This window comes from Podarcis melisellensis (genome assembly GCF_964234715.1).
Source record: "Podarcis melisellensis genome assembly, chromosome: Z".
NCBI classification, from domain to species: domain Eukaryota; kingdom Metazoa; phylum Chordata; class Lepidosauria; order Squamata; family Lacertidae; genus Podarcis; species Podarcis melisellensis.
In genome coordinates, this window is record NC_138547.1 from 3,984,156 (window position 1) to 3,997,377 (window position 13,222).

The window sequence follows — 13,222 nt, forward strand, 5'->3', positions numbered from 1 at the left end:
CTAAAACCGGTGTGCAAAAGATTAGCTGACTCACGAATGCACCTCACTCCATCTTTCACTGCTTTATTACTCAGCAGCTTGATGACTCCAGTGTACAAACTGTCTCCGCTGGAAAAAGAAATGGCTGTGAGCCAGCGAAATGTTAGCTGCGTGACAGGAGTCCTATTGGAGTTGGTGGGTGAAGTTAGTTGCTGCTAGCTCAGGTCCCACTACTTTTCATAGGACTTAGAAGTGGTGAATTTCACGTGGATTGCATTAGAATTCTACCTGTGGTGAATGACCCACAATGAGTCAGCCCACACATAAGTCACTTAATGCTACATATTTAACAGTTACATTTAGGCATGACCCAGGCTGGATCTAGACCAGAGGTAGGCAACCTAAGGCCCGTGGGCTGGATGCGGCCCAATCACCTTGTAAATCCAACCCGCCGACGGTCCGGGAATCAGTGTGTTTTTACATGAGTAGAATGTGTCCTTTTATTTAAAATGCATCTCCGGGTTATTTGTGGGGCCTGCCTGGTGTTTTCACATGAGTAGAATGTGTCCTTTTATTTAAAATGCATCTCTGGGTTATTTGTGGTGCACAGAAATTCATTCATCCCCCCCCCCCCAATACAGGCCAGCCCTCCACAAGGTCTGAGGGACGGTGGACCAGACCCCTGCTGAAAAAGCTTGCTGACCTAGACACATGAAAGAAGCATTTCAGTGAAACGCGTTGTAAATATAAACAGGGAAATCTGGTAGGGAAAGATGGGACTCCACAGTGCCATCTGGTGGCACAGTGTTCTATCGCATATACAACACATATAAATCGCTACGATAACTGCTTTCGTTTCTGATGTTTTTGATCTGTTTTATATTTGTTTTATGGGTCTCTTTTGTAGGCTGCCTTGGAAATCTAGATTAATAAAATTATGTTATTGTTTTTCAAATGGCTTTTTCTTTACCAATCCAGCTGAGTCCCCAGATTACGACCAAAGACCAATTTGGGACGCACAAAAGGACCAAGAACATGTCTACAACATCACTTTTTAAGGTCTATTTTCAGTAACACTTATCAAAAGATATACAAAAGTTCACACCCAATACAGAGTATCTTTTTATAATACACCAGAATAAAATAAATACTTTAAAAATCTAATATAAAAGGGAACAGGAACAAAGAGAAGGGGGGGAGGAGAGAGAGAGAGAGAGAGAGAGAGAGAGAGAGAGAGAGAGAGAGAGAGAGAGAGAGAGAGAGAGAAGGAAATGGGAAAAGATAAAAAAAAAATTCCAATTCTGGCTGTCAGCTAAATACAGTATTTACCCATTAACATTCAGCTATTCTATTTTTTATAAGCCAGTATTTTTTCAATCTTCAAATCCAAGTTCATTTTCTCTTTCACATGAAAAGTCCAAAAGAAATTTCCAATTCTTAATAAATGTCAATAATGATTTTTATCTAATTAAACATCTTAACTTTGCCATTTCAGCTACAGTAAGTCCAATAGTTTTATCAACCATTCCTCTATAATAGGCAGAGCCGTATCTACCCATCTTTATGCATATCTACACATCACTTTTCAAAGAATCCAGATTTGCATCTTATCCAGCTATTAGACATCCATCCCATCCAAACCTTGTAAGAAAAAACATTATCCACACATATCCCAAGATTAAGGAAGGGTGGCAGAGGAACCCACAACTCTCTCGCAATGTGGTGCCTTCATTTAGGGCGGACATGTTCCCACTCTGCCAGTTTTGCCAAACCAAGACCTTTGACCTTCAGATTGAGAAGTATACCTACACCAAATTCCTCTTTTTCTCAACCATTGCCACTTTTCTACCCCGAGAGCAAAGTTAAGTGTGGGCATTAATATTCTACAAACGCCTCTGACAAAATAGACTTTTGCCTGGTAATGTTTACGCCACCACAGATCAGTCTCGAATATGCCAGAAAACTTTATTGTCCTTCCTGATACAGCTGAAAAGCGGAGGCAGTCTGTATAAATGGGGACAGGCGGAAGCTCACCGGTACAGCAGCCGACATACTTTGCAAGTTCAGTCTGTGGCCTCTGTAGAAGAGACCCCTCTTGGAAACTTTAGAGAGCTGTTGTAGAACAGAAGACGATATTGAGCTAGGTGGGACAGTGGTCTGTCTTGGGTTATATCCCTGGCTTTAAACACAACTAGGTTTTTTTTTTGTCCAGTTCAGAGTGAAACTGAATTGTGGGGAAATGCATCAAAATTCATTTTAAAAAAACAACGAAAACAGGATAGATATGGGCTGCAACTAACATTGTATATATACATCTTCTTGAGCCAGTCATGGGAGCGCACTGGATGCAGGGCAAACAGGAACGCAGTTGCCTATGTCACTAAGTGGGGGTGCTACGTAGCTCGGTGGCAGCCAGACCACATGCTTTACATGCCCAATATGCCTTGAATCCCCAGCATCTCTGGGTAGGACTAGGAAAGGCCCTTTTCCGCTAGAAATGCTGGAGGGATTTTGCCGGTCCGTGTGGACAATGACAAGTGAAAGAGGTCCATAAGGCAGCTTCTTCTGTTCCTATATTCCAAGTCTGACCAACTCCCTCTTCCTTCTCAGGATGGCTGGTCTTGCTTACCTGGTGTGATATCGCCTGCCCACCTCTGTCATCGTCTGTCCTGTGCTGTTGAACCTCGAGAGGAAAATATGCTTTTCTCCCTCACTGCCTTGACCGCGCAGGTTTCTCAGCCGCTCCGGTCTCTCTCGCTCTGCCGGCAGTGAACTTGTGGAAGTGTGAACAGGAGTCCCTCCCTCTTGGTCTCTGTCTCTCCTCCCCAAAGCCCATGTCCTTCCTTCCTCCCTCCCTCCCTGGAATGCAGTGCCAAGCAGAGGCCTGAGAACTGAGAGAAATTCCTCTTCATTAGCACACTTCTGGCATCTGCTGCCTGCGTGGAGGCTTTTCCATAACATGAACCGCCTGAGAAAACAAACCTCAAACTGTCTGTCTCTCTGTATGTATATCTGAGAGAGCTGTTAGGAAGGGGCATGTTATGATAGTTTGCTGCAGGACAGGAGTGTATTAAAAAGTAATGGGTGTTGTTAGGGGGTGAGCAGGGCTCCCTGCATCTCCTGCCCCTTCCTACCCCTTTTAAACACACACACACGCACACACAAACTTTGCACAGTTAAATTTAAGCTTGTGCAATTAAAATATATCAAATATATCAAAGCACTCTGGCATAACTAGGGATGCAAGAAGGCATAAATTTCCATTCATATTTGCTGCACATTGTTTCTGTTTCTGCTGCAATTTGGCTTCTGACAACAACAAAAAACTATGTTATTCGTCCCTCTGTTCACTATGGTGAAATTTTATGTAACTGATTGCATAATTAACTATGTTATAACTACATTATTCCACAGTATTCATTTCACTGCAAAGGAAACATAATGCACATAGGGGAGCAATTAACGGGCATATCATTATGATGACAGAAAACAGTGACCATGGATCATGTTCACTGGACTACGTTCCTTCCAGACATGGGACAAATAAGCAAACACCAACAATGCCCACTTCTCTTTCTGTCAATATCCCCTGACTACCCTATCCATGATAAATCAATCTTTTTATAAAAAAACACAAAAAACCAAAACTTTTTCTGGTTATGAATGGGGTGGGGAAATGAATTCAAAATGCTGGATAATAATTGATTGGTGGGGAGGCATACAAACATTCATGCAAACAAATCAGGAAAAATTACCATAATCTTCCTCCTCATCAAATTTATTACCTCTCTTCACCTGCTGGTCCCAGGGAAGGTTACAACAACTTAAAATTAAAAATTAAAAACAATTAAAACATAATTACAATTACAGGAATAGGGCAGTCCCTGAAAACGCACCTCTCAGATCCAAACACCAGGGTAAAGAGGTGCGTGTTCAGTATTCACGGGAAGCTGTATTGAGAAGAAGACAGACACATCTCTCACACCGGGAATTCCATCTAACCCTAGACTTCCAAGGGAGGTGGACCTACCAAGAGGGTTCCCTCTGTTGATCTTAAAACCTGGGAGAAACTGCAGGGAAGGAGGCAGTATTTCAGGTATTTGGGGCCTTAGTCATTTATGGCTTTAAGCACTAACAGGAGCACCTTAAATTGGGCATGGAACTCAATTGGTAGTCAATGCCGCTGTTTCATAACAGGGTTCTACGGGTTCTAAAGGCAACTCAAGCCAATAATCTAGCCCAGAGGTCAGCAAACTTACCGTGCCTCGGGCCGGTGTCTCCAGCGCCAATTGCGTGGAGGGCGGGGAAGCGCGTGCCCATACGCGTGCACACACGCTATTTCCAGCGCACTTCCAGGTTGGAGGAGCACCGGAAATAGCTTGTGTGCATGTGCTGGGCCTCCTCCAACCCGGATGTGCACCGGAAATAACACCTGCGCATGCACAAATAACGCTTGCGCATGTGCACAAGCTATTTCTGGTGCTCCTCCAACCTGGAAGTGGGCAGCCACGCAGCGCAGTGCCAGTAAGAGAGGGTGGGGGCAGCGGGTGGCGAGGGTTGCCGTGGGCCAGTTAAATGAGTCCCTTGGGCCTTATCTGGCCCGCGGACCTTAGTTTGGGGACCCCTGATCTAGCCACTGCATTTTAATCCAGTTGAAGTTTCTGAGTTGTCCCCATGCAGAGTGCACTGCAACAATCCAATCTGAAAGTTACTAGAGCATAGAGAACTGAATGCTTGATGAGGAGCAGACATCGTGTGACCTCTGCAAAAAACCTTGTGCAAAATGAATACACACAAAGCACATACCACAAAGGAGTCCGGACACACCATTGTCACACGCCTGCCTCTTACAGTCAGTTATGTAGAAAATAAGAACCCTCCAGAAATCACACGGAATAAGCTTGGCCCCTGAATCTGCAGTGAACAACATTTGTGATTCCCGGCTCATGATAAGTATTACCGCAGCACTCACAACTCTGGCTTCAGGATGCACGGTCCATATTTGTCTCATAATCTGACATCTGGACATGAATGATAAGAAATCCACATTCTACACACTACCAAAAACATTATCTCTGTTGTTTTACACACCACCACAGAATCTGTTTTGATGAAGGGCAGTTTGAAAAAAAGAAAAGCCAGCCCTGTTTCCACCCTGTAGGGACCAAGTCAAGTATACCAAGTCACAGCATTGGTCTGCCCAGCTTAGCACTGTCAACCCTGATTGCTAGCAGTAATCTGGGGTTTCAGCTGGGGCTTCTGCCAGCCCTGCGTCAGGGATTGAACCTGACAACTTTTGCAGGCAAAGCATGTTCTCTGCTACTGAGCTATGTTCTTACCCATCTTTTATGAGCATATTCATCTACACCCAGAGCCGTCTTCCCCTTGGGGTTAGTGGTTCGTTGCGCCAGGGCACCGGCCTCTCAAGGGCGCCCCAGCGAGTGGGGGAGCTGTGCGGCTTTGCCAGCAGTCTCCCCTTTCCCTGCACACCCGCCAGCTGCGCCCTGCCAACTATATGGCTTGCGAGTGTGCAACTTCCTTCCCAAGCCTCCGCAGGAAGAGAGCACCACGGCGCAGGATATGCTTAAGATTGCCCTGTCTATACCACCCAATTCAAATATATGCCATTGGTATCTGGAGTGATTGGCTCCTAATCAGTACCTTTCCCCCAGTTTTATATTCTACTTCCAGTTTATGCCACTTAGTTCCAGAGCAAGCTAAGCCATTAAACGGATTGAGGGGGCTGCCACAGGCAGCTGAAACCCCCAGGGCGGTGCCCCCCCACCTGCACCAACACCGGTGCAGAAGTGGCTCCATTATTGGTTGAAATATTTCAGAGTGCTCAGGATTTATTGCAATTTCGGTGAGATATTGCCGAAAATTGGTGCCACTGTGCCGCTTCTCCACCAGTGACAAATGTGCATGTATGGGCAGGGGACCCATTCCCTGGGTTTTTATAATAAAAGAGGTTTGGGTGTCTCCTCCCCAATCCCCTCCCGACCCCTGAGGCAGTTTTCCAATATCAGAGCTGGCCTGAAAGGAAAACGTCTGAGGTGATGGATGGGAAGGGAAGGAAGGTGGGGAAGAGGTTCAGCTTTCCTCACCTGTGCCCACTTTTGAGAAGAAAAAATTACTGCCACCCCATGCTTTAAACATGTGCAGTCATACCTCATGTTACGTTTGCTTCATTTTATGTTTTTTCAGGTTGCATCCCATGGTGACCCGGAAGTACCAGAAAGGGTTACTTCCGGGTTTCGCCGCTCGCACATGTGCAGACATGCCAAATGCCATGACGTGCATGTGCAGAAGCAGCGAATCGCAACCCGCGCGTGTGCAGACGCACTGCTGCAGGTTGCGTTGCTTTCATGTTGTGAACGGGCCTCTGGAACGGATCCTGTTTGCAACCAGAGGTACCACTGTACAGGACAAAAATTGTAACAACAAACATGGCAGCTCCCATCTTAAGTAATATTCTGTCCCTGAGAACAGCAAAGGAGTGAACTGAATGCACCACAGACTCACAAGAACTGAACTACAGCATTCAAAAACAGAGCATGCAAAGAAGGTGTGCCATTGTGGACACACACGCTAAGATCTAATCTACTGCATCCTGATATTGTAACAGTGCCCACTTCAAAAGCCAGGAAAAAGATCTTCAAAATCTAGGCCCCTTCCCTATTATCTGAGTGTATGATGAGCTTTCAAACAGCACTTTCTGCCTTTGGAGGTTACCTGCCTCTGTTTCGCCCCACAACAGGGCTAGCCAATGTAGTGCCCCTAGGTGTTTTTGGGCTACAACTCCCACAATCCTGTTACTGGCCAGGCTGGCTGGGGCTGATGAGAGCAGAAGCCAGTCACATCTGGAAGGAGCCACTTTGGCAGCCCTTATCCAAGAGAAATACAACCTGAATGCTGCAGCGTTCACACCAACACTGTTCCTTGAATGCAGTTCTTCAGCCACAGATTATTTCTCTTGTCTTACCTCTTGTCTAAGTGTTCTTGAAGGGCTTCCTCTCCAGGCGCTCGCCCTCCAGACACGATAGGTTCTTTGGGAGCTTCCATATTGGCAGCTTTTGGAGGGACCTGAACAGAATCCTGCTCACACCTCACTGATTCCTCTTTGGGCTGCCTCCTTGACCACCCAGAGTTGGCTCTTGGCAAGGTCCCCATGTGGCTGTACATATTGCCTGAGCAGGCATACGGGGATGGGCTTTTTGGCACAATATTCAAGTCGTCCCGCACAGTTTCAGAGCTGAGCTTCCTGGGCACATGGGGAGAGTCCTGCTTGTTCCTCTTCGTCTTCTCTTTGGGTCCCTCAGGAGTCTGCCTGGGCTCCGGAAGAGAGTCTGAGGTGTTGACCGCGACAGCCTGCCTCATGGTTTGGGAGCGGGCCTGGCTGTGTTTGGGTTCAGATGGGGGCATTTTTGCTTTCTGCTCTGTGTCCACAGCTATCATAGGAGCATCATTTATGGGAGAAAGTGCCACAGCTATCAAGCTGGGCTCTGGGGTGGTGGTTGGCTCAGCCTCCTGAGGGGCCCCTTTGCCTTTGGCCTTTTCTCTCAACTTTCCAGAACTGCTTCGTGGAATGGTCCCCACGTGGCTGGACATATCGCATGAGCGGGCATGTGGCGATGGGCTTTTGGGTGCAGGATTCAAGTCGTCCTGCGCTCTCTTGGAGGAGGACTTCCCAGGCACCTGAAGAAAGTCCTCCTTTCTCCTCACTGTTTCCTTTGGGGGTCCTGCAGCAGAAGCTTGCCTGTGCTCTGGAAAAGAGTTTGAGGAGTTGACCATGGTGGTGAGCCTCACATATTGGGTGTGGGCCTGACTGTGGTCGGCTTTGGGTGGAGGCAATTTTTGCTTCTGCTTTGCTTCCTTAGCTACGAAAGGAGAGTTTTTGTGGGGAACAGGTGCCAGGCCAATGTGTGACCCTGCATCTTGATCCTTCTCCTTGGGCGTGCCTTTGTCTTTGGCCTTAGCCTTCGACTTCCTGGAGCTGCCCCTTGGCATAGTCCCCATGTGGCTGTACATGTCGCATGACCGAGCGTATGGGGACGGACTTTTGGGAACAGTATTCAAGTCATCCTGCGTGCTTTCAATGGTGGTTGCCAAGAAGCCATTTGAGGACAGGAGACCCCCTCCAGGGGCCTGTGGAGTGCTGGGAGCAACAGAGACACGCCGCAAGGTGAACGTCCGTGGAATGCTACTCAAGCTCCCAAATCCTTTAAACCTAAATAATTCTGGGAGAAAGCAAAACAAAGAGACGGTTGGTGGTTTTGAGAGGGCACATTCCATAAGATTCTGTATAGTGGTACCTCGGGTTAAGTACTTAATTCGTTCCGGAGGTCCGTTCTTAACCTGAAACTGTTCTTAACCTGAAGCACCATTTTAGCTAATGGGGCCTCCCACTGCTGCCATGCTGCCGGAGCCCGATTTCTGTTCTCATCCTGAAGCAAAGTTCTTAACCTGAAGCACTATTACTGGGTTAGCGGAGTCTGTAACCTGAAGCGTATGTAACCTGAGGCACCACTGTATTAGTTAGTGCCAATGAGAATATCAGACTAGGATTGAGGTTTGGAAGACTCACATTCAAAGTTTCCTAGGTCACCTTGGACCAATTAGAACCTGGGAGACCAGGGTCCATGTCATAGCAACGTAGGAAGCGAATGACCTAGGAAATGGCCTTATACTGAATCAGAGCATTGAGGTTTGTCTAGGTCAGTATTGCCTACACTGACTGTCAGCAGTTCCCCAGGGTTTAAGGAAAGGGCGGAGGTGGCCCAGCCATTGGGCAGGGTGAGGCAGCCTCCCAGACACGGCATAGCCAGGATTAGGGGATGTTAGGGGAGCAGGCTTTATGTTAGTTGGGCAGAACTGAATTATTTTTTACCGAAATAAGTATTTTTATTTATTTCCTTGATTTAGGAAGGCAGTTGCCCTCCTGGCTATGCCCATGCCCCCAGGTGGCATTCCTGTGGCCTTCCCCACCACCGCCATCACTGGCAGGGAAGCACCACTGCCACTGGCTCCTATTCTGGGTGAGATTTGGGTGCAATCTTGCCTGAATTTGGTGCCACCCAGCAGGGCACAGGGTGGTGGCAGTGGCTGGGACTTCCTGTTTCGCCTCAAGCAGTGAAACAGGCCCCACCGCTCTCAGTTGTATCCAAGTAAGCCCACTCAGAGTAGGCCTACCAAAATCAATTAAGTTAGCCATGGCCATTGATTTCAGCACATCTGCTCTTGAGACCAGTAGGATCCTCCCCATAACATTGGTTAATATTTTAATAAAAAAAATACTAACACTTGTATTGTTTTAACGCAGTGTGGAATATTGGGTGAACTAGGACCAGTTGTTATCGTTCAGCCTAACTTACATCACAGGGTTGTTGAGAGGATTATAATTATAATTTATTATTTATACCCCGCCCATCTGGCTGGGTTTTCCCAGCCACTCTGGGCGGCTTCCAACAGAAGACTAAAATACAATAACCTAATGAACATTAAAAGCTTCCCTAAACAGGGCTGCCTTCAGATGTCTTCTAAAGGTCTGATAGTTGTTTTTCTCTCTGACATCTGGTGGGAGGGTGTTCCACAGGGCGGGTGCCACTACCAAGAAGGCCCTCTGCCTGGTTTCCTGTAACTTCGCTTCTCACAGCGAGGGAACCGCCAGAAGGCCCTCAGAGCTGGACCGCAGTGTCTGGGCAGAACGAATGAAACATGGGGAAAGGTGGGAGAAGTTTACACGCCACGTTGAGCTCTTGGGAAGAAAGGTAGGATATGAAATGTAATAAACCATTGTTTAGGAATATACAAGACCACAACACAATTTCATATACTAACTCTCCCTATTTACCAGGGACAGTCTGTTCATTCCTCCTAGTGAATTAGAATCCTAAAGCGGTAGAATGACTTGTGTTGTTTCTGACTGCAGGAAGGGAATCATAGAATGATAGAGTTGGAAGGGACCCTGAGGGTCATCTATTTCAACCCCCTGTAATGCAAGAATCCTGCCCAATGCCGTCCCTGGGTGGGCTGAACCAGCAGCCAGGCACAGCCAGGCACACTGAACAATTGCGCCACAGGAGGGTCACTCTGCCACTGATTCCCTGCATTTCAAAAGCCTCCCTGCAAGTAAATAATTAAACACACTGTTCATTCCCGTGCTGGTTTTCTACATATGGGGATGTGGGTTTTGGGGTTGTTTGTACAGAAACGGTAAAATAAATGTGATTCCCTTGCTGGCATGAAGTGCTTCATTCCACCCTGAACTCAGCTGGGCCTGCCACACTGGCAAGAGAGATACCAGAGTCAAGAAGTCTAAGAAGGGAGACCAAACTGGCAAGAGATGAGAGAGCGGGGGGGGGGGGCTGTTAAACTGGTTTGTGTCGGGTGGAGATACAGGCATAAACAATCCCTCAGGGAAGGCTGGGAAGAAATTTCCAGGCCAACCAGCCTCAGAAATCTATGCAAAGGGACACCTGCTGTCACTGCCCTCCCTCTTCTCACAGCAAAACACAAACAGCTGCGAAGGAAAAGTGTGGTTCTTGGCCCAGCTGCAGAGAACAACTGATTACATGCCGATATAGTCATGAGGAGTGACTCCTTCGATCTCCACAGTGATGTTCAGAGGCATCGAGTGCAGCTGCTGTGCCTCAGGGCAGGTCTTTGGGGGGAGGTCAGCAGGAGGAGCAGGAGGAGCCCCCCAGGTGCAGCAGGCCATGAAGAGATGCATACTGTCTTCTAAAAAGGGACTCCCATCCTTCCCCATAAACCATTAACTGCACCCCTGTCTCTTTCCATGCTAGCTATTCTGGTAATTGCATGTTAACATCTTCCACCTCCTACCAGCTGCTGGGTGCAATCTGTGCTAAGGGGATCAGCATTTCTGCAGAAACTGGTGCCCTTGGGACCACAATTCAGTGTCTTTAAAGCTTCTGATTAGCCCCATTATTTAGTTTCTAGTCCACAAGACGCTCAAGACAGCCTTGAAAGAGCAGGGCAAATTGCCCTGGTAAAAATTGAAAGGGAGAGGAGGTGGGTCAATTTTTGAAGGCTGAGGCTGGGCTGCAACATGCTTCTTTGCTCCTACGTCGTGTGCAGATGTACATAATTCTGCCCTTGCCGGCACAGTACATGCCAACATTTAAATGTCCTCTAACATTTCTCCAATGAAAATAGCAGCATCCTATTCCATTATAATAATTTTATCATTTATATGACACCCATTAAACATGAAAAACAAATCCCTACACAGGACTGCCATCAGATGTCTTATAAAGGTTGTATAGTTACTTATTTATTTGGTTTGGGGGTTGCACTATTCCATACGGCCCAACATTTCTCCAATGAAAATAGGGGTGTCCTAAGGAAAAGCGGGACATCCTGGGTCAAACCAGAACCTGGGATGGCTTCTGTAAACCCAGGACTGTCCCGGGAAAATAGGGGCACTTGGAGGGTCTGCTTTTATTAGTTGAAGAATGTGGGTTGCCTGGGCAAAGAAGCTTTAGGGATTTGTTGTCTGTTTATTGCAAAATCTGCACAGCACTATATCTGCTGTTTGTTCTGATGGAGTTAAAAAAACTTTAACTCCAAAAAGTAGATCACACAAAGTAGATCCCACTCCAAAAAAAATGAAAGGCACTGAAAGTAGCATACAGCACACAGGAACCTGCTGTGGAGTTTTGTCTCAATGAGGTCCAGTGGACTGAGATGCCTTCATCCAGGGCATGGGTAGATAATATCTGAGCTGTAGCGTGCGCTGCTGTCTAAGAGTGACATGGATGCATTGTCCGCCCCGCCCCACCGGACGTAATGTGGAGACTGTCAGCTGTGTGTGGCGGTGCATCTAGACCACTAAGAAAACAAGCGACAGCTCATATATTATCTACCCACTTCCTAGATGAAGGCATCAGACCCCTGTGCATCGTCTCTTGAGCTAGCAGCTGACACCTGCTCATGTCAAATACAATGAGTTTGCTCAAGTTACATTTGCAATAGCCCCAAAACAGTATGGGCTCGCCTCTCACAGAAGGACTGCAGCTCAGCAGCAGAGCAAAGGTGTTGCATGCAAAAGGTCCCCCGTTCAATCTCCAGCATTTTCTGGTGGAGCCGATAAATCTCCTTCTCTGTCTAAAACCCTGGGCAGCCACTGCCAGTCACGGAAGACAACACTAGTCTACTAGACTGGCTCTGGTTTGATTTGGTATAAAGCAGCCTTCCTTTGTTCATATTTACATCAGCCCTGATGAGGACTGGAACCTTAATGAGTGCAACTCAGTGACAGAGCACCTGTGTTGCCAGCAGAAATTGCAAGGTTCAGTCCCTGAGCCTCATCTGAAAACCTGGAGAGCCTCTGCTAGTCAGTGTAGACCAGGTGCTGCCCAAATGTTCCTGGACTCCAGACCTTATCACCCCCAGTAGGAAAGGGATGATGGGAGCCATAAGCAGCAGAATTTAGAGGGTGCCACACGGGACACTCATGGTGTAGGCAAGGCTGAACTAGATGGACCAGTGGTCAGGCTCTGTATAAAGCAGATTCCTACGTTCATGCAGCCTTTTCTTGTTTCAGAGCCGCTTTTCAGGAGTCCTGTGCCTTTAAACAGGTGAAAATGCAACAGGTGCAGCAAGTGTTTCCAGGATGCGTGAAAACTTCTCTTGTTGATTTCCATATGCCACGCACTGGTTTTCAAAAGCACAGGAGCCCTATTAGTGGGTGGGGGGAAATTGGCAACTTAGCCACCATACAGGTTTGGGGAGAAGCGACCCCTACACACCTCCTGCACAACCCCTCTTTCCTGATGTCTTTTGCAGGCTCAGCCTCCAAGGCAGTCAGATTTAAGCACGCATCAGAGTCCAGATCTGTGCTGCTCTGCCGGCTACTTACTTTTAAAGCCTCCTCCTTTCTTCTGGCTTTCAGCCATCTTTCAGGTTCTTCTTCTGGCAGGGTTCTGTTAGAAGGAGAAGTGTGCAAAAAGTTGTAAACGCTCATCAAGCTTTCCCTTCCGCACTGAGCCTCCCTTCCTTTCCCACACCCTCCCCTACTTCTCTTGCTTTCTATTTTGCTCACATTTCCTCTGTCATTGCACAACACCCGCCTACACAGACACACAGAAACACACACACAGAGGGGCCTATTCAGCATCTTTTCCTCACCTCCTTTTTTTTCAGCTGCACAGAACAAAACCATGCACTTGTGACTTTCAAAAGCATTTGTTTCACATGCAAAGATCTCAGACTCAGTCCTCAG

General features: G+C 47.3%; 1 protein-coding gene and 1 long non-coding RNA gene across 3 annotated transcripts in view; both read right to left on the reverse strand.

Annotated features, from left to right (window-relative positions):
- The window catches only part of SH2D3C (SH2 domain containing 3C), a 71,230-nt gene extending 58,240 nt beyond the window's left edge, over nt 1–12,990 (reverse strand). The window contains exons 1-2 of one of the 2 annotated variants that reach the window (XM_081896342.1): nt 12,860–12,990; nt 6,962–8,216 (exon numbers count right to left, since the gene is read on the reverse strand). In XM_081896342.1, the coding sequence (XP_081752468.1) occupies nt 6,962–8,216; nt 12,860–12,896 (1,292 nt within the window). In that variant the 5' untranslated portion in view covers nt 12,897–12,990. Of the gene's footprint in view, nt 1–2,608; nt 3,065–6,961; nt 8,217–12,859 lie in introns of those variants that run through there. The other variant, XM_081896343.1, reaches the window with a different exon arrangement.
- Nucleotides 1–13,222, reverse strand: part of LOC309361596 — a 150,485-nt gene that overhangs the window by 106,039 nt on the left and 31,224 nt on the right. The window lies entirely within an intron of this gene.